The sequence below is a fragment of the Talaromyces marneffei genome, chromosome 7 (genome assembly GCF_009556855.1).
Source record: "Talaromyces marneffei chromosome 7, complete sequence".
Lineage (NCBI taxonomy): Eukaryota > Fungi > Ascomycota > Eurotiomycetes > Eurotiales > Trichocomaceae > Talaromyces > Talaromyces marneffei.
In genome coordinates this window covers 350,011-369,687 of record NC_072354.1, presented here as the reverse complement: position 1 = coordinate 369,687, position 19,677 = coordinate 350,011, and the positions used below count along the sequence as shown (strand labels likewise).

At 45.3% G+C, this 19,677-nt stretch overlaps 7 protein-coding genes across 7 annotated transcripts; 3 read left to right on the top strand and 4 right to left on the bottom strand.

Moving 5' to 3' along the window:
• Positions 1–1,766: 1,766 nt before the first annotated feature.
• On the bottom strand, positions 1,767–3,511 carry EYB26_008781 (uncharacterized protein; the record flags this gene model as incomplete). Its single annotated transcript, XM_054268032.1, has 8 exons — positions 1,767–1,824; positions 1,884–1,926; positions 1,979–2,210; positions 2,292–2,391; positions 2,449–2,512; positions 2,585–2,655; positions 2,724–3,331; positions 3,425–3,511. 8 exons carry the CDS (start codon positions 3,509–3,511, stop codon positions 1,767–1,769), a joined length of 1,263 nt encoding a protein of 420 aa, XP_054124007.1.
• A 572-nt stretch (positions 3,512–4,083) lies between these two features.
• EYB26_008780 (uncharacterized protein) lies at positions 4,084–5,923 on the top strand (the record flags this gene model as incomplete). Its single annotated transcript, XM_054268031.1, has 4 exons — positions 4,084–4,341; positions 4,542–5,057; positions 5,250–5,662; positions 5,758–5,923. The coding sequence occupies 4 exons, from the start codon at positions 4,084–4,086 to the stop codon at positions 5,921–5,923; spliced, it is 1,353 nt and encodes a 450-aa protein (XP_054124006.1).
• A 1,798-nt stretch (positions 5,924–7,721) lies between these two features.
• Positions 7,722–9,174, top strand: EYB26_008779 (uncharacterized protein; the record flags this gene model as incomplete). The annotated part of the gene is made up of 3 exons (XM_054268030.1): positions 7,722–7,762; positions 7,812–8,145; positions 8,215–9,174. 3 exons carry the CDS (start codon positions 7,722–7,724, stop codon positions 9,172–9,174), a joined length of 1,335 nt encoding a protein of 444 aa, XP_054124005.1.
• A 2,241-nt stretch (positions 9,175–11,415) lies between these two features.
• On the bottom strand, positions 11,416–13,229 carry EYB26_008778 (uncharacterized protein; the record flags this gene model as incomplete). The annotated part of the gene is made up of 6 exons (XM_054268029.1): positions 11,416–11,740; positions 11,790–11,958; positions 12,043–12,637; positions 12,686–12,768; positions 12,819–13,155; positions 13,209–13,229. 6 exons carry the CDS (start codon positions 13,227–13,229, stop codon positions 11,416–11,418), a joined length of 1,530 nt encoding a protein of 509 aa, XP_054124004.1.
• A 1,292-nt stretch (positions 13,230–14,521) lies between these two features.
• On the top strand, positions 14,522–15,515 carry EYB26_008777 (uncharacterized protein; the record flags this gene model as incomplete). Its single annotated transcript, XM_054268028.1, has 3 exons — positions 14,522–15,045; positions 15,103–15,140; positions 15,193–15,515. The coding sequence occupies 3 exons, from the start codon at positions 14,522–14,524 to the stop codon at positions 15,513–15,515; spliced, it is 885 nt and encodes a 294-aa protein (XP_054124003.1).
• A 13-nt stretch (positions 15,516–15,528) lies between these two features.
• Positions 15,529–15,910, bottom strand: EYB26_008776 (uncharacterized protein; the record flags this gene model as incomplete). Its single annotated transcript, XM_054268027.1, has 2 exons — positions 15,529–15,611; positions 15,682–15,910. 2 exons carry the CDS (start codon positions 15,908–15,910, stop codon positions 15,529–15,531), a joined length of 312 nt encoding a protein of 103 aa, XP_054124002.1.
• A 1,115-nt stretch (positions 15,911–17,025) lies between these two features.
• Positions 17,026–18,487, bottom strand: EYB26_008775 (uncharacterized protein; the record flags this gene model as incomplete). The annotated part of the gene is made up of 4 exons (XM_054268026.1): positions 17,026–17,866; positions 17,924–18,032; positions 18,086–18,224; positions 18,296–18,487. 4 exons carry the CDS (start codon positions 18,485–18,487, stop codon positions 17,026–17,028), a joined length of 1,281 nt encoding a protein of 426 aa, XP_054124001.1.
• Between the last annotated feature and the right edge of the window lie 1,190 nt (positions 18,488–19,677).

The following is a 19,677-nucleotide window of genomic DNA, read 5'->3' as shown; positions in this document are numbered from 1 at the left end:
ATACCGAACAAGAAATACCGAAAATAGGTGGCTTCAATCAGTCAGAGCTGTGTTTAAAAAGATGAATTCAAATTTAATAAAAATGTCTTATAGAGAAATTGCTGTTTTAGCAAGTTACACTTTTTACGAATTATGGGCATGATCAGTAAATATTGGCCGTATTGAGCTCGTTTTGGCAGGTCCATGGCATTAAGATTACGAATATGGGACCATAATCTAACCTCTACAGCCATTTCATATTGTAAGACACGTACAATTGTACATCGGCGTATTTTTGAGGACGTATTGACATTTATTCTCTATCCAAACTTTTCTAAGTATGTACCTAGCATTTCCACGCTATTTCGCACTACGTAGACCTTCGTCAGCCTCACACGTTTCGTCCCAAGAGCATTCAACGGTATGAAACGGCCACAGACAAAAGGAATACATGAAAAGGTGTTTTATTTCAGAGTGTATTAAAATCGCTAGAATTTGCTGACATAAATATTTGCCAGAGGTAAATATATTAACATATACCATCTACCCTGCCAAGTCCATGTGGCAGGCAATTGTCTTGAAAAGACTCAGGTTATTAGAGTAAGCTTGAAAGTATATACTTCTCACAAAGGATCATTATGACTACGACACAAATCTTTAAGTCTGGACTAAGAAAGACCCCAGGGCTCATACACGCAGACACTGTTACTGAAGAGAGTTCTTGCACTCTGGAAGAACTTTCCTTCTCTTTTCTTCTCGTCTACCGAAAATTTCGTGATTTACTGACAAGATATAGGTAGTCTATATTACTGCCGCTGCCCAACGTCCTCTGTATGTTTGTGCGTTCGACTCTTTCCTTTTGCACAGCGTAATGTCGAGCATTGGTCATACCTTGTTCTTCTTGAACGAGCCATCTCTTATTCGAGCTTAGGGTCTTCCCGAGTTCTGTTTCAAGCAAGACTTGTTCCTGATTGTAGGAATTGCAGCTATTGACTCGGGATCTTCCTAATCGATGAATGACACCAAGAACTTTGACTTCATCCGTGGGGAGGTCTTGAAGCTGCGCGGAAAAGACTCCCAATCCGGTCTGCTGTTGCTTCTGCTGTGTAATATATGTATACCTAGCATCTATGTGGGATGAATTAGAAATTCTGTAACTCCATCGCTCCGGGTCTCTTTCAACAATCGGCTTGAGGAGTAAGTAGTGTCTCCAGTACTGATTTTGATAAGGCCGTGTTCAATGAAGACATAATGTGTTTATTACTAGTTATATAAGTTATGGATTGAACTCCTATGTAATGCACTTTCGAGTTGTAAGCCGCCAATCGGCGATTTTAATGATGTATTCAGAAGGTATTCTCCAATCAATGTAACATTACTATCTAACTATCAGAAATTTTCCAACAATCGTTACAGTATCGTAGTAGTGTAAGGTAAAACGATTATATCAGAATATGACAATAACATTCATCCATTCATTACCCGGTGAGCGTCAATACACTTTATTTCCGTATACTTGATTTCTAGTCGTAAACGTAAATATGTATCTAAGACCAGCTTTGAAATTATAGACTCGGATGACTCAACCTTGCTCAGGATAACTAGTTATTAAATACTTGGATAAGTCAACCCGTACCAAACTATAAGCTGCGAATATAGTAACTACATTGAGTTGTTCCACCAACACGATTGGCAGCTCGAGCCAAATATCATACTACTAAGCAGCAAAAGGAGGAAAATTGCAGTTTCAATTCGCAATATTCAAGGCTCATATCTTTTTCTTTAGGTTAAGCGCTGGCAATTGGCTGTGCGAGAACCTCGTTGCATTTTCCAATCAGGTCAAACCTAGTAAAAAGATTAGCCACTGTTTTCTAATATGATCATCATATCCGAGGGACACTAACCCAAAATCATGCATTGTGCGCTCTGCATGGGATGTAGGAACCACTTCATAATTTGTTAACCTGGATCGTTTGTCATTTAACGCAAAGAAACTTACCAGAACCAGGTGGATCGGCATAGTTTTTGAGCTCCTCTTCAACGGTCCTTTCCTGTCCAACTCTAGCCTTCGATAGTATCTGTACTCTTGAAGCTCTTTTGCGGCGAACTTGCTCGAATAAAGCCAGTCTATCTGGAATATCTGAATGGTTGTCCACGTCGCGTAGTAGATATCCTAGCGCACCACCGTCTTCTATTGCTTGATTCGATCCCTGACCACCGAATGGTAGCATCTAGGAATATAGTCATTAGTAGCAGGACAAGAGTTAAACCAAAGATAATGTGTAGATATGGAAGAATTTCCGTCAACTTACTGGATGAGCGGCGTCACCAATCAAAACAACTCGGCCATAAGACCACCGAGGAAGAGGGTCATGAATTGATAGTGGCCAATATGTAATGTCCGGGGCAATTCTGTAGGTGGTATTAGCAATTTTGAAGATCCTTGACGCTGACGGAGGCTGGTCTAACTTGATTAACTCAAGGAGATCGGGGTGAAAATGAGCAAACTCCTCAAGCATGGATGCTTTGATATCTAGGAGTTTAAACGTAGTCGGTTAGTACAGATCTCACACATTTAAAAGGTGATGGAACACATGAGCCATACCTTCTAGATTGTCACCATTGCCAGGAATGGTTCTTGTTGGGTGAATTCCCACCAAGTTCTGAACTTCTCCACTGGAAGGTATTAATGGTAAGGCGCAAAAATAAACAAGAAGAATATTGCATAGGAGAGAAGTATATACCTGCGGCAATCATACCAGACCATGTGTCTTTCGTTTACAGTATCGGTTGTGTCAGCTATAATTGTGACCCCAGGCTGCTTCCATTGCCGTAAGTCAGCAAGGCTGCTATGGCTCTCTAGTTCTGGAGTTGGTATCAAGAATCTAAAAGCGCTAAGGCCAGTTGGTTTTGCATTAACATCTTCCCCCCTAAACACAGCTTTCCTGAGAACCGAACGTAATCCATCCGCAGCCACAATCAAATCGGCATAATGCTTAGTCCCATCCTCAAGCTGAATCATGCCCTTCTCCGGGTCAGCATCCACTACTTTGGAACGTAGATAGATAGTAGCTGGCTTCTTGGATTCCTGGCTTATTAACAGCAAGAGCTCATTGTGTAGGTCAACTCGATGTATTGCGTAAAGCGGTGCACCATACTTTTGTTCAGCTTCTCTGTGATCAACTTTTCCAAGAAGGTTGAGAGTCGTTCCATCAACTGTTTCCCACAACTGTAATTGACGGGCTTGGGCTCTATCACACGAAAAACCGAATGTAGAGAGGACTCTAACAGCATTAGGGCTTAGCACTACCGCAGCACCAATTTCTGCTGCGAACTTGGACTTTTCAAAGATCTAAGACGGCTTTAGTGGGTTGATACGTTCCATAGGGCTAAAATAAAAATTTCAAACTTTGGCATACTGTGTAGATCAAGAGGCATAGCTTACTCTAACGGAATGCCCGGCTTCACATAGAGATACTGCTGCGGTGAGGCCGGCAATACCTGCCCCAACGATGATGACTTCCAAAGGCATGATTGATTTCAAAGTTGATGTCTGGAGCGGAAACGTCTGTTCATTCTGCAAAGTCCTGCTACTTCTGTTATTTACATGCCCAAGGTGCATTCCCAAGAATACATGGTTGATAATGACATGGATTAATTCGTATATTTTTGTAACCGTCAATACGGAAAATTACGATGGCGAATTTTCTCGGAGTTCACTTGTATATTACTTGGGTACATGCCCCGTAAATGTGTCCGGTGATATATGTAACCCTAACTTATCCAATTATGTACAAGATACAAAGAAAAGCATGAAAACTTTCGACCATAAGAAATATAACCGTATCCGGGCCTTTTACATCGGTCCTTACTCTGCTTACGGGGCTTTAATTTACTCAATCTCCATCAAACCCAACAGTGAGACTTGAACTCCGAGAATAGTACAAATCGGATGAAATTGAATACTCACACACAAGTCAGACATAGATTAAATAGTCATGAAAGAATTGAGGTACATATAATTGTTGTGAAAACTCTCTTCCATCACATATCTGTCAACTACAAATCGAACTATGGGATAGCACAACCCACCCCATAAGGAAAATGAATCATCCAGCAAATTTACAATCTCTTTCCTCTACCGTTGGATTGAAAGTCACTGAACTTTCAAATCTTCTCAAAACAGCCGGTCTTCCAGAGCCCTCATTTGCAGAGAGGAGCTATGACGACTTCGCTCATGAAACAACCTCCTCAGCAGACAATGCCATACGCCAGGTTCGAAATGATCTGATAGATGCAGCAAAAGATATAATACGTTTGGCTATGGGGCCGATTGATCAGATTTTATCATTGGCATGGTCGGTACGTATGCTGGGAATTACTAGATATTCGAAAATGGTCATTACATGCCCGCACATTGGTTCATTTACAACACGTGAATATAACTTGGCTTTCTACAAGTTACATCAGATATATTGATTAAATCCATTAACCAATCAATATATACCTATCTGTTTTGAAGTAAGAGGAAATCTGCACTACTAACATCACCCACACCATAGGCCTCCGACACCGCTAACATCAACATTATCAATACCTTTTCCATTGCTCAAAAGGTCCCATCTGGCTCATCTATCTCTGCAGAGGACCTTTCTGCTGCCACAGGCCTGCCATTGGATGAACTCACCCGTGCCGTCCGTTATGCAATCACGAACGGCATTTTCACCGAGAATACGCCAGGACTTTTCGCACACAGTGCTGCATCTGCCGCTCTCGCCCGCAACAAGCACCTCAGGGACATATGTGATTTCAACACCGACTTTCTGGCCGCAATCCAGATAAAGTTGGCTGAAGCTTTAAAGGCGAGAGCATCTGGAGCAAGCGACGCTCCCCATGCTGCATTCAATGTGGCCTATAGAACTGAAGACGATCTGTTCCAACATTTCCACAAAGATGCGGATTTGAATGCAAAATATCATGGCTACCTGGCTGGACGAGTAAATACACCTCTCTGGTCCGTCGATCGCCTTATAACAGCGTGGGATTGGAGTGCGCTAGGAGATGCCACTGTAGTAGATGTATGTACCTTGATCTCCCTCCGTCCTTTTTATCAATTGGTTATATAGTTCTTCCTCAATTCCAAGGTTGAGTCATCTGTTCCCGGAGGAGGATATCTATTTTCCCTTCTTAAGCCGCTCAGACTGGAAAGGGAGGATAGGGTCTATGTGAATTTTGTCGCCAGTTCTTCAACAAGGCTAACTCTTTTCAAGTGTGGTGGCTCCTCGGGTCACACCTGTGTCGCACTAGCACCCATCTGCCCACAGACGAAGTTTATTGTGCAAGATATGTCTGCTGATGCGATGGAGCTTGGGCGTGAGAATGTCGCATTCCTCTCTTCCTCGGATTCCTCAAGCCCATATCACGATCTCACTTCCCGGATCACGTTCGCTACACACAATTTCTTCACGGAGCAAAAGACGCTCGCAGATGTGTATATTTTTCGACATATATTGCACGACTGGGATGATAGAAACAGTGTAAAGATTATAAAATCTCTCGTCCCAGCATTAGAGAAAAAATCCGCTCAAAACAATGGGCGGCATCCTAGAGTCCTTATAAGCGAGGGTATCGTGCCTCCATCACCAGAGAAGAGAAGAGGAACAGTAACGGAAAAAATGATCAGGTTTGTTTTCTTCTTCAGTTCCTTTCTCCTGTTATCCTCTACACTGTTTCATATTCCTTAGCTCAAACTGGCCACTAATAGTTGCTCCAATGTAGAATCGAGGATTCCATCATGCTCGCAGCTCACAACGCTCGTGAACGTAACGTTCAAGACTTCATCGCTATTTTCCAGACCGCCGATAGCCGCTTCTCGTTCATTGGGGAGACTTCTGGGGCCAAAGAAGGAGCTTTCCAATCCTTGCTCGAGTTCAAGTTTGCTTAGGGCAGGGATCTTTTAGGTGCAGGGAGTGAGACATACACCGGTGCTCGTATCTGATGCCGATAATCAATCGGGTGTCACGCATATACATGTATGCATGCAATACAAATAAATCCCCGAGCAGAAGGCCCACCTTACATGTATGGACCTTGGCGATATACCGCTTCTAGTAATAGCTTAGAGCGAGGTGGTCTACGCCACACGGGAATGACCTGAATTGATACTAGCTGAATATACACAGTACGCATTACGTAGATCAAAAACATTCTCCTAGTCTTCCTGAATAAGATCTAACTTGGTGGAACTGTCATGGAGCATAATTCGGCTTTATTGTCGTTGATTGTGTCGATAAGCCCATACATTGAATTAAGCCTCATCATACGGCTGAAGTTGAGGGGCTTGGAAATTGTTAGGGAGTGGAGTAGGATAGATGTCAACGTAGCCTAGGAATCCCTGTAACTATATAAACGGCCACTAATAGTAGAATAAAGTGTATTAATATTTCAACATAGAGAAGAATAGTTTATCCATATATTTTGACATTTTACGCCGCTACGTAGGTAAATCTATGCCGCTAGATATACCCAGCCCCGAGACCAGAGAAGCATAGTCACACAAGAAGGGAGAATATGTGCCGCAGGAGCTCTCTGACTCTAGCCTTACGGTGAATGCAGGACCCTTATCAGACCTTTCGCTAATGGCGGCATAAATGAAAAGGATAGGCAGGGGAGTAGGCCAAGTATGCGTAAACTACGCGTATTGCGTGGCAGCACGCAACGATAGACCGTTATACATGCTTTCAAATACGAGCATAGTGTTATACTTACTGAATAATTATATCTGAGGCTCCATAGACCATCGGAAAGCCCTCCAAACGCAATGCGCGTTTGGATTCCCTTACGTGGGTGTTACTCGATAGTGCGCACAGAACACACACCAAGACCCGTTGCTACTCCGTACTCCGGAATGGCGCGACCACGCAGCTGCTCCGTAAAATAAGATGATGGACAAGTGCGATAACTGGTCGCTCTTGTTCCCTTAACATATCCGAGGTATAAAGCCTAGACAGTGTACATTTGAACGCTTTTGGGGGCCAGCGGCGACTTATCAAAGGCTAGCGGGCTTTGCCCGCCATACATGTACCTAATTAAAGGTTATGAAGAATGCAACAACGACGATAACGCTTCATCGACTTTTATTCAATGTGGCCTTGGCGGTAATCAACTTGCAGGCCGGCTTGTGAAATTATGTCATGGGGGGTCTCCAACAATTCCGGCACACGAGACAGATCATCCATGCGCTAAAAGATGACTCAATATGTGTCGACTGCCAGCTATGTCCTATTTAGGTAGTTAGGTGTTAGCTCCTATGTTAGTAAAAGAGAAAGCGCTGAAACCTAATCTCTGTTGCTCATATTTAACAGATGCATAATATTAAACTAAGAATGCAAATCAGACGTGACATACGGAATCCACCCCCTATATAGATATAGAAGATCCCTGAAATTGAGGAAGAAGAACCGATTTTCACAGCATTAGCTACATACTGTATGTAGAGAAGAAGTACATGGCGGTTGCTCAACCCACCGCCATCAGATAGTAACCTAGGTACTTGGGTAAATCGGCACCACACTGTACGTACCTACCTACCTGGTAGCAGTGTTAGGCTTGAATTTACCACCCCGGTGCAGGTAGCCACCTAGTGACTTTGCCAGCCCTAGGCTGGGGAGTACAGTGCGAGTTACTGAGAGTCAGAACGTGGCCATGAAATCCTCTTTGCAAGCAAGGAAGTTGCGCTTGGCATGCAACAGTTGCCATCAAGCAAAGACACGTTGTTCTGGTGGTATGCCCTGTACGACTTGTCAGAATTCTCGATACGAATGCATCTACAGCATCTCCAATCAACTCGGTAGACCAAAAGGTACAACCAAGAATCGGAGGGAAAACAGTGCCCATGCAAGCAATAATGCGCCCCAACAACAGCGAACTCCCTCGCATTCATCCTCTACAACTACCGCGACTACCACTCCCACCGCCGCCGCCAACTTGACCAGCGCTAGTTTTTTCAAAGACTTGTCAGCTTTTGACAGTATGCTTCACGATGGGTCTATTGAATCCACTCCGGGAATGTTTTTCGCCAACGGGAAAGGCTTTCCAGACCCTATGGGTCTTGATTTGATATCGAATTTTGCTTTCAACCCTGATAGAAATGATCTAAGTATGAAGGTAAATACTATAACGGGTCCCTGTAGTTCATGGCATTAGAGAGCTAACGATGGACTTTCACTGTTATAGGCACTAAGCAAATCCGCATACCCCATTGGAAAGCCATCAAGTATCTCTTCGACGGACGATATAATGGATGCGGTTACAGAGGACGTCCAATTTTACTCTCCAGACAACTTTGACTTTCGCTCTAATTCTATATCCTCTTTCCATCATGTCGGAAATAACCGCAGAAGCAATTCTCTTTCGGGGGAGCGGTCAATGACGACAAGGGAAGATCTATATCAGTCTCAACTGCAGATGACGGATACTTCGCTCCCACAGCGCAATACCTGTTATTGTGTAAAGGATCACGCTGATATACTATGCCGCCTAGGCGAGCTGGAAAACATCAACGGCTCGCTCTCTGTTGATGTAACCTTGATGTGTGTGCAGGAGGCTCTCGGTCCCTGGAAAGAATTGTCCCAATGCAAAATTTGCGATAATGATGACGACCAAGGTGTCCTAATACTCTCCGCCATGACTATTCGAGCAGTACTTCGTCGCCTGCAACGACTCTGCGCTGCAATTGTGTTGTCGAATGATGAACCCTCTCGTAACGACACCAACGTTTTGCTGGGCCTCTCTGATGGTGGGCGGCTTGTGATGGGAAAATACGAAGTCCCTTTTGGAGAGCAAATCGTGGTGACATATTTACTTATTTCCTACAGTCTTGCTAAGATTCGATTTGCTATTCTATCGTTGAAATCCAAGCTCGACCGCGCTCCGGCCCGCGCAAAGGAGAATCTTGAGAGAAATGGACAGCACAATGTTACTTATGACGGTAATAAGGCTGCTAATAATGCCAGCAGAGGTGTTGATATGACCAAAGTCTCGTCATCGTCAATCCCAACCATTGATCTGTCGAATGAAGACCCTGGTTGCATGCATGCAATGATACGCTGCCTGGACGCCACTGTAGAAGCAGTGGGGAAATCCCTACAAAGAGCAAATATTTCTCTGGTAGAGAATGCTGGACATATCTCATAACTCATGAAGTATAGCTGGAAAGGAATGGATGTCGTCTATTCACTTTATATCAAGTCTTGTCTCGCTATTTTTGTTCGCATATTTGCTACAAGCAATCCGTTATTTTATACTTTTAGTGTCCCTTTGAGTTATTAGAGCTTATGTATGACCATAAAGTTCCTAGTTTATCTTGTTAAAATGGCTGGATGTTCAAGCATTCCGTAGATCATACGACATTAATAGCATGATGTAAGAAACCAAAAAGATCTTCCTTCCTCTAGTTACATCCTTAAACCTTATACGACTCATGAGCAAAAGTATGTACGTACATGTATAAATGACGTTAGCTCCACGTTCTCATCGGGATCTGAGACCCAATTCTGATGCTCTCAAGACTTCTACAACAATTGATCATCCTTCAGGCTTGTGTGCTCTGCGGTCTCTTCCGCTGTCAGAGACTTTGTACTACTTAATTCCCATAGGCCTATGAGTTAGAAGCAGCTGAAGCAAAATTTGGAACTCCGGTGACGGTTCCAGGTCCGCCACATTGCATCTATGGTGTCAGGCCGGCGATCAGTCCTTCCATAAACCCGGAAAATACTTGATGGCGTCGAAGACCAAATGAACACTTTCCTAGCTGTGAATAAATGATCTACAAAGTCAAAAACGATCCAAGTCACACAGACCCCCTCATTAAAGCCATGCCGTTCCATTCCGGATAGAACTAATGCGTTGTCATATTCAAATTTGGGGGCTAGCGTCCAATATTTATTAATAGATTCCAAATTGTAATCATACACTGACGGAAGTCCTTCCATCAGCGTAAATGTAGGACACACAAAAGCAAATCTTTAATTTAGCCTTTATTATGATGATTGGCCTGTATGACGCAACCCTTGAAGTAGTAGTTGAATTTCTAGGATTGTACGTACATTTGACTGAGGAAGCTAGAGAGTTACAGTGTTTTGGAATGGGCTTGTTATCTGGAGAATGAGGATGCTTCGGAGTATTGCTCCGGAGTATTGGCTTGATTAATAATTATTTGAGATCCCTTTCCCTGTAAAAGCTTGCCAATTTCAGGAGGAGGTTGAACGAACTACAATGAACTATATATGCAGTCCTTTCTTATTTTGTGTATATTTCTCTAAAGTAAATTTGATTGTAAGGGATGTGGCTCATCAACACAGATGGGTCGGCATCGAGCTAATTCTCGACCTCAAAATCCTTATTCATCCATCAGAGCGCCTCTGCGGAGGAATATGCACTAAGTATAAAGTTATTAACCATAAGTGGTTCATGCATTGCTTGGGGGACTGTGTCAGATATTGCTGCTGCCAATCCTTAGGCATAGATACGTTCCTCGGAGCAGAATGGCTGGTGAATAGTATACTACCCCAGGTAACTAACTAGTTATACCTATGACCAAGATTATCTTGCCGAGCCACCATTCAGAGGACAAAGAAAACAGACCCTGAATTGCAAAGTGCTGTGATTTCAAAGCAATCCAGTCTTGATTTGAAATCACGAAGGTCAATCATTTATAATTGATAATCAAGGTAAGAAAAAAGCCAAAGAATAAGTAAATACGGAGGTAACAGATTGCCCAATCGGCGGATTTTCCAGACAATAATACCCCAAAGGGTAAAGACCAATGCCTGCCGCGTAATTTGGGCGGCCTTGACCAAATCCCGTTAACAATGTGATATCTTGTTGCATTACAGGGATTCCGTTCATCAAAACTATTTGGTCGTTTTTATCCTTGGCCGCTTGAATATCAACGGCGATGATAGCGAGAATCCGCCTGACGCCGAAGAAACCATGCCCATTCTGAATTGGCTCATATCGGGGGCCTCGAATGGCCTTGGTCTTGCACCCCGTTTCGTACCAATAAGCAGAATTATACGAATACAATACGTTATCCCTTTTGCTTCATACCGAAGGGCCCTCGGAAAGCCTTTTCCCCAATCCTATCGAGCGTATCTAGGACCGGGATAAACCGACATTAATAAATAGATAAAGTTTTATATAATTTAACAATCTCCTAGTTATATTATAGAAATATATTATATACGTACAATGTTCCGTGTAAGTTGTGTTATCTGAGTTAAAATATATATATATAACACCTGTAGTTCATAAAATAATAAACTATAACTGGACTTAGGGGTCCAGTACAGTTTAGGTTTGCGGTTCAGGTGCAGTTCATGCCGTGTCTAGAGCCTATCCGCATGACCATTCAGATCCCGGCCTTACATCCTCCTCCTAAATGAGTTGTGTTGCTACTGCATACGCCCGCGCTGGATTGGGCGCTCTCAACCCCGGCCACCCATACGGCACACCACCGCTTTGGAAGTTGGCTGTTGGTTGAGCCATCTCTGCCCTCCGTTTGGCAAACCCACCCGATGATGTAGGGGTTGCAGGCGAAGAAGCTGGCTGGGTGGCCCCATGAACACAGTAGGCTTCACCCAGAGCGAGATTGGAGCAGTCAGAGAGGAGGGAAAAGTTCCAAGCCTGGAGCTGGGCCATTGTGATGTCGAATCTGTTTTCGACGAGAGCGCAGTAGTCGCCTGATTGGATTACATACCATCTATCTGGTGTCAATGCTATTTACTTTTGCTTAGGGTTTGGGTGCTTACTCGTAACAACTAGCAGTTGTCCCAGATGGAGTAGTGGTAGGAGGGGGAACCATGGTGGATGTGACTGTGGCGTTCCAATTCTGCGTCGGAAGTACACAGTAGTAGACACCTAGTTCGAGATTGCCGCAAGTGGAGTTGATGGACGGATTGATGGCTTCGAAGAGACCCCCTGACAAGTATCACCCTGCAATGAAATTAGCCCTAACGACCCGTACGTGACGTGGAGGCTCCGAAATCAAGTCAGCTCACTCACTGCCTGAATCTGATAATATTTGCCGCAATCTACCGTGGTATCTGTCGCAACAGAGGAGGGAATCGCGGTGGTGGTGCTGGCGTAGATACCCATTTGTGTGGCGGTCGCACCGGCCGGAAATCGTGGTCAGATTTTGGACACCTCCAGGAGGGCTGACGCAAATATTTTGCCCGGAGAGCAGGTTCGTGCAGTATGAGCCGAGGGCAGGGTTCCACGCAACCAGTTTCTGGAACATCGTATTGGTGGTCGCCGCAATCCCATCGCAGGTGTCGCCGCTCTGGACAATATACGTCGTGCACTGGGGTGGCATGCAAAGGACCTGTCCCACCCAGATGTTGGTACAGTCCGAGTAGATGTCATTGATTGCGATCAAGGTGCCTGTGGAGACACTGTTCTGCTCAGCGATCGCCTGGCAGTTGTCACCGCTAACAACGTTGTACGTCTTACCGGAGAGGCATATCGAGGACGAGGTGTAGCCCGCGACTGCAAACCCACCCGGCTGGGTCACATTCGTTTGCAGCGTGGCCACCGCAGTGGGATATGACAACGAGCACTGGCTCTGGATGGTACTCCAGACGGTGGCTAGTGACGCGTCCTAATTGGAAAAAGATGTGCCCTGCATGTATTGGAAGAGGGAAACCACACAATTGGAGCATAGTTGATCAGTTGGAAGCTCTGTTCCGTCCGTGTCGGCGGTCTGGTTCTGGAAATAGCCCCCGATCACATCTGAAGAAGCACAGCTTAGCCCTGTGATTTCTGTGGGAAGGCTCTCTTACCAACGCAGTATTGCCCCGTGCTCGCATCCTTCATACACACATGGTCAAAAGCAGAGATGGCCCAGTCAGCCCAGTAGGTCGCTGGCAATCCAGGAAACGGCGGGGGATCATTAACGCAGCTTGCGGTCACATTGCTCTTATGAGCTGCCAGATCACTGGAGCAGCTGAGTGCGCAGAACTGGTCATGGAGCGTGCTGTTCCCCACAATTCCGTAGAAGTTGCTGGTCATGACATAGGTCAAGTATGGGTCGCATATGAGGTCCGCGTGGAGCGCGGTTGCACAGGCAGAAGAGACGTCTGCTGCTTGGGAGGTGAAGTCGGTGTTATTGAGGAAAAACTGTTGAATCAGTTATGCATCCTAATGCTGTGTAGAATAAAATGGTAGCTCACGCTGTCTGCAGTACTTCGCATTGCGAAGGCAGCAACACCCCAAACTAGCCAGCTCATCTCGGTCAATGTGCTTTGGAACGACAAGCCTGGAAAAGATCTCAAGACAGTCGATCTGCTCGTGATATTAAAGAGACTTCAGCCCAGGCTTTGGGGAATCTCACACAACACCACCGCCACTAGCCTCAGCAGGGTCATGTAACCTTTTGCAGTCGATTCCCGATGACCGGACCCTTTCGCCGGGGTAGTCTCTGAGACTAAGCTTCAGTAAGAATTGATCAGCCCGCCATTGGCAATGCTTCATGCTTAGCCTAGATGTGTACTCCGCTTGTTGACCCTTCGGTTCGCTGAGGAGGTTTGGATCTATCGTTCAAATTCTCTACGGACATTAAATAGGAAGTAAGCTCTATCCGTGCCATACACTCCAACACTGCAAAACGGTTCTTGATTGGGTTCCGCACGTATTTAATTCCTTCTGTACATTAGGACTGTGTAAAATTAGGGTAAGAGGCAATCAGCATGGCAATTTCCGAATCTCGCAGCTGAGGACAGAGCACGACGATGATTGCATGTCTGTTTGGGGGATTGAAAGGAAAAATGGGTTCGATATAACACCCTTTCCCATTCTCACTCTTTGCTGGTTGCACACAAAGCCAGTCATTGCATCCTTAGACCTAGGGTATAGAACCTGCAGCTACACAAGGTCATTTGGCAGCCTGATATTGTCCTCCAAATTCATCGCAGTGTGCGCGATCCTCTCCTCTATAGTCTCCAGCGCTGCGAGTGATTCCGCGGCGGATCCCTATTCATGGTATGCTTGATGTGAATTGACCGGAAATACTCAGGTTACTGAGGGCGAAACTAGTTCTGCCACTTCGCCGTGTAAGATTGGTTGTTGCTCAAACACCGGTGTTTGCGGTATGTTAGACCACAATATTATTCTATATCTTGAAGTTGACGGTGGGAATGACCAGGCCTCGGCCCTAAATTCTGCAGTCCCGATGTCTGCATCTCTTCTTGCGATGCGAAGAGCGAGTGCGACCCCGGCTGGGGCGCCCAGTGGTCATCCAACGAGGCTTGCCCATTGAACGTTTGCTGCAGTCAGTACGGATTCTGCGGCACTACCAGCGACTTTTGCGGGAATACGACGGTGAAGCAACCGTCGTGCTCGAGTGGAAGCAGCGCCAGCCAGAAAGTGATTGGATACTACGAGGGGTGATCAAGTGACCGGGCCTGTTACGGAAGTGCGTATCTCTCCCTGGAAGAAACAACTGAGCGATATCTTACAGTCCGTAGTGTATCCTGAGGACCTGCAGATGACAGCTTACTCCCATCTGAACTTCGCTTTTGCGTTTGTGGACCCGAAGACCTTTGAGGTCGCGCCCATGTCTGAAGGTGATACCGCGCTTTATCCACGGTTCACAGCTCTAAAGACATATAATCCTGGACTGGAGACATGGATCTCCATCGGAGGCTGGTCCATGAATGACCCTGACCAGCCCACTGCGACGACCTTTTCCGACCTTGCCGGCTCTGGCAGTGCCCAGACCGCATTTTTCCAGTCACTCGTTCACTTCATGTCGACGTATGGCCTTGACGGCGTTGACATTGATTGGGAATACCCTGTTGCCCCCGAGCGTTCCGGAAAGCCCGCAGATTTTGCCAACTATGTCTCCTTCCTCAAGAAGCTTAGAGATGCTCTCGGGGCGGGTGGCCACAAATATGGTCTATCCATTACCCTGCCTTCCTCGTACTGGTATATGCAAAACTTTGATATCAAGTCCATCGAGCCCGTTGTTGACTGGTTTAACGTCATGACTTATGATTTGCATGGTATTTGGTGCGATCTTTTGGCTGCTCGAGATACGCTGTAGTGATGACTGACACTATCTCGCAGGGACTCCACGGATCCGTATATCGGCAGTGTTATCAATGGTAGGTTTTTCCAATATAGTACGAAGCGGAAATTCTCTAACTCTTCTTTCAGCCCACACTAACCTCACGCAAATTGACCAAACACTGGATCTTCTCTGGAGAAATCAGATCGACCCCAGCAAGGTGGTCATGGGAATGGGCTTCTACGGCCGTAGCTTCACCTTGGCCGATCCGAGTTGCAATACCACTGGATGCCCCTTTCCCGGGGGCGGCAATGCCGGGCCATGTTCGGCCTCCTCAGGCACTCTCATGTATTCAGAGATCGGGGATATCTTGGCCAACGGAGCGACTGTTGTCGAAGACAAAACTGCTGGTGTAGCCATTGTGACTTGGGGCAAGACCAGTGGGTATCCTATGATAATAACAACACCTTGAAAATGAAGATGGACTATGCAAATGGGAAATGCTTAGGAGGCGTCATGGTAGGATTTCCTGCTCTAAAGCTCATTTGCACTTTGAGCAAAAACTCAGCTAAGTGTATAGGTCTGGGCTGCTTCAACGGATGACGCTTCGGTGTCGATGTAGGGGGCTCAGATCTCACGGTCAGCAAACTTCTGTTCGTCTGTTTTAGTGGCTTCTTCAGCGAGGCGTTGGGCTTCCATGTCTTCCATGACTCGTTGGTGGATTTTATCTTCGAAGGCCTGGAAGAAGCCTGCTTCTTTAAGGCCGTTGAATAGGGCCATGTGTTGGTCTTCAGTGAGGGTGGCGAAGTCCTCATTGCTGCCGTTCATGACGCGCTCATAGTCCCATCCTGGTGGATAGAACGACATTTTGCTTTATTCTTTATCTTTTCAAAAGAATGACCATTAAGGTGAAGCGAGGAAAGGATAAGCTGAGGAGGGGAAGGAAACAGGGGGCGATCATTCCTTAAATTGGCGATATCGGACAGCTGCTTATACGACCTTAGCAGGATGTATACTTAGTAAGTTTAATACTAGCCTGTAATTCTTACCTCTAAATATAGTAATGAATTATAACTCTAGCCCTAATTATATAATGTTTAAGATTATATAGAATACTAGCTGTATTTAAGTGTATAATATATCAATCTTAACGAATTAGGGGCATAAATCGGAATACCCAACAATCCTATAACAGCCATGAGTGTCTCAAACGTTCCGAAGGCCCTATTATCCCCATGACTTGCTAGCAATAAACTGATATTATGCCCCTGAGAGAACACATAGTAACCCTCAACGGACCTGCACTTGGTTTGGGCAACAAAAAGAATATCAGACTCAACTGTAGACCGCTCGGGATAGCACCTAGCCTCTACCGCCACTGCAGTGTGATGGCCGCTGTAATGGGACTGGCAAAGAGCACCAAAATACATGCCAGGGTGGGTTATGCTGATAACTGTACAGTAATTGAGATACATCTCTCATGGAGGAAGAAGACTTCTCAAGATGCCATGGGCACCATAGTTATATTTATGACTCGCATTACTTGGGAAAGGTTTGCGGAACTAATATTGTGCCATTATATGGGATCGCTTTTGGGGGACTCTTTCATCGAGAAGGATTTCTTCGTAAACAGGCTACTGAAGTCGCTGAAATGATTAATAATATCATCTATCTGTGTGGCCGTGCTGTTCATGAAATGACAGAAAGAAACTAGTTGAAGGATGTGGGTAATACATGTGAATCCAATGACACCTGGGCAATTGAACAGGCCCCTTTCGAGCGCTAAGTCTATATCGCTATGAGATACCTTCTCATCATTTCAATTGTGATATCAAAAGAGGTCACGTCCAAAGATTACACCGTCGCATCATGACCAATATATTTATATTTATGGATTTATCATGTCTATATTAACTAAGTCACTTTCCAAGATTGCAATACAGCAGGGTCTCCAATATTAGCCAAAGAAAAATCAACACTTATTATAACTTGGAACCTGGATTTTTCGGCTTCTCGGAGTACATTTTCAAGTGAACCCGCCATTCATCCGACGTGGATGTCCTTGTTTCACGTTGCAAATCTACCCAACCTTTTTCGATACGCTCTTCCTCCTCCTTCCACCGCATGATCTCTTGCTGCAGCCACGCCGATGTCGCGTCGGATACGCCGTCCACGGCTTCAAAGGGAAGAGCATGCCCTGCTCCTGGGAAGGTGACCTCTTTGACTCTACCATTCTTATAACCGCCGCTACCTCCAATTCCTTTCCCCGTCCTTTCCAACTTTCTTGCCCGGTTATCTGGCGTTGATATTGGACTTGATTCTCCGTATAGATAGAGGACGGATGGCCGGATATGCTTGAGCAACTTGAATAGAAGGACAGGCTCACACCGATAAAAGGGGTAGATTGAATTGGAAGGGCCCATAGTGTCTGGGTAGAAAACAGTGTCGTGGAATTGTAGGGATTCAGGGTCATTGTCCGCGTCTAGAGGTTTTTTGTTATGAAAGTTTGGTCTCATGTACTGAACCACCTCTTGATGCCTCGATGTAGTCAAGGTGACTGCTCCGGTTTTTGTTGAGTCGGTTTCTGGTAGCACGTCTCGGAGTCCATATTTAATATACCTCTCAATAGCTCTCGGATCCCACTTGCGGTATGCTTTTTTGAAATCCTTTGCCGCTTCCAACTGCGACGGCCACATATCTTTCCTATTAAGTGATAGTTTCACGAATGTTGGTCCCTTTGCAGAAAATGTATCTGGCTCTATCACGGGTTCCATAAGGACAAGGGAAGTGAGAAGTCGGGGATGTAATAGAGACAATAAAGCCCTGCATTTGTTAGTCAACCGCCATCTACCGTTGCAATCATATCGAATCTGAACCTACAATTGTCCAGCGCCGAGACTGTGGCCAACTCCAACAATCGGCCTCGGCATATCTGCTTTGAAGTAGTTGATTAAATAGAGAAGATCTCGAGCATGGTCAAACCACGATGCTACAAGTAATCAGTATCAGCACCAACTCGCTTCAAGGGAAGTAGGAACTCACGGTCATTTCCAAGATACTCTTCATTTAACACTCCACTCGCCGATTGAGTCGCGTTATCGGCAATCCATATCGAACGAACCCGAACGCCTTGAGCGTTCAGTCTGGAGAGAACCCCTTCCCAGATTGGCTCATACATTTCCTACAACAGCATAAATCAGCAACAAGATTTTTTCTTCTTTTCCTTTTTTCCGACATGGTGATATGACAAACCTTGGGAAATCCACTACCATGAGCACCAATGATCGTGACATCTCCCAGCTGAGGATTTGGGTTTGACTTTGGGGTATATCTCTTGGCCACAAGCTTTAGAGCATCATCTCCTCTTCTCGTGGCATGAGGATACTCCCGAATATGCTGACCATCGACAATGTGTTCCGTGATAATAAAAGGGGATGTAGCCATTGCTGTTCTCTCTGGAATACTAAGTTGTAAATTTGATTATCACATTATTCCGGAGTTTTTTGAGCCAGTATTATATACACTTAACGGGCTCGCTGCGCCGGAAAAGAATCCTCCAAGTGACCTTTGTAGGACTTCAGTCTTTCATTTGAAGCCATTCGAATGCAGTGTATCTAGCCCAGATGGAGCATGCATATGTATCCACCTTCAGCTTCCAGTTCTTTCGCTTGTGATGATTCATTTGGATATTTTCTTCCTTGCGACCCGTGCATGAGGCGTGTGACTCGATCTATCTCCATCTTCCACCCGAAACAAGTAACTACACCTTTGGTAATTCTTAGCAAGAATGTACGCTAGGAAATGTTCAGAGCTTAAATGCAAGCCTCATGTTAATATAGAAATAATCACATTCCGTCTTTTTACCCAGAAAGGGAGTTGTGCTCTTAGTTTTACTCGTGATCCACTACAGATACCGGATGTTCTAGATCCTGTGTCGCCTTGGATGCAAAGTTGCAAACTTTCAGCAAGCCAGCGCGAAGATCTGCGTAACCTTTCCGAGATAAGATCTTTATATCGTCGGGACTGGGCCGTAGATCTTTTGGCAAGCTCGACCACTCAACAGCCCGGTCTATGTATGCACTATCGGACTGCAGCCAGCCACGGCCAGGAAGCCGTGCTTTTGCGTCCACTAGTTCTTGCACAGGGCAGCCAGGGCTTATCGGTAATCCCGAATGCACAGGTCGGTAAATACAGGGCGAGTGGGTATGGCATCTACCAAAGCAAACTCCACTAGCTCTTGGTAGGACGCGGTGGCTGATGACATTCGGTATTTGGCAATTTGGTAGCAATTTCTCATCTCTTACAGGAGTTGGAGACCGTGGCGGTGATGGGAAATGTTACATTCGCTATGCTATCGACATGGCTCGGCTGGATGGAGCGATTTACATACAGCATAATTCGGGAGTACACATGACTCGGTTGTTTAAGCAAGCAATTTCCTTCTGCATACCTAGGTATGCGGTTGGCTTGTTTGTCCAATCTCATCTAACTATTGCCCGTTAACCTGATTTGAAAAATAGGCATGGAGGATAATCAGCTGCTAACCCAATTGCTGTGCTTTGTCTTGGTTATATTTATCCCTATCAGCCAAGTGACCAATTCGACAGCTTCATCATTGCCACCTTCCCACCAGT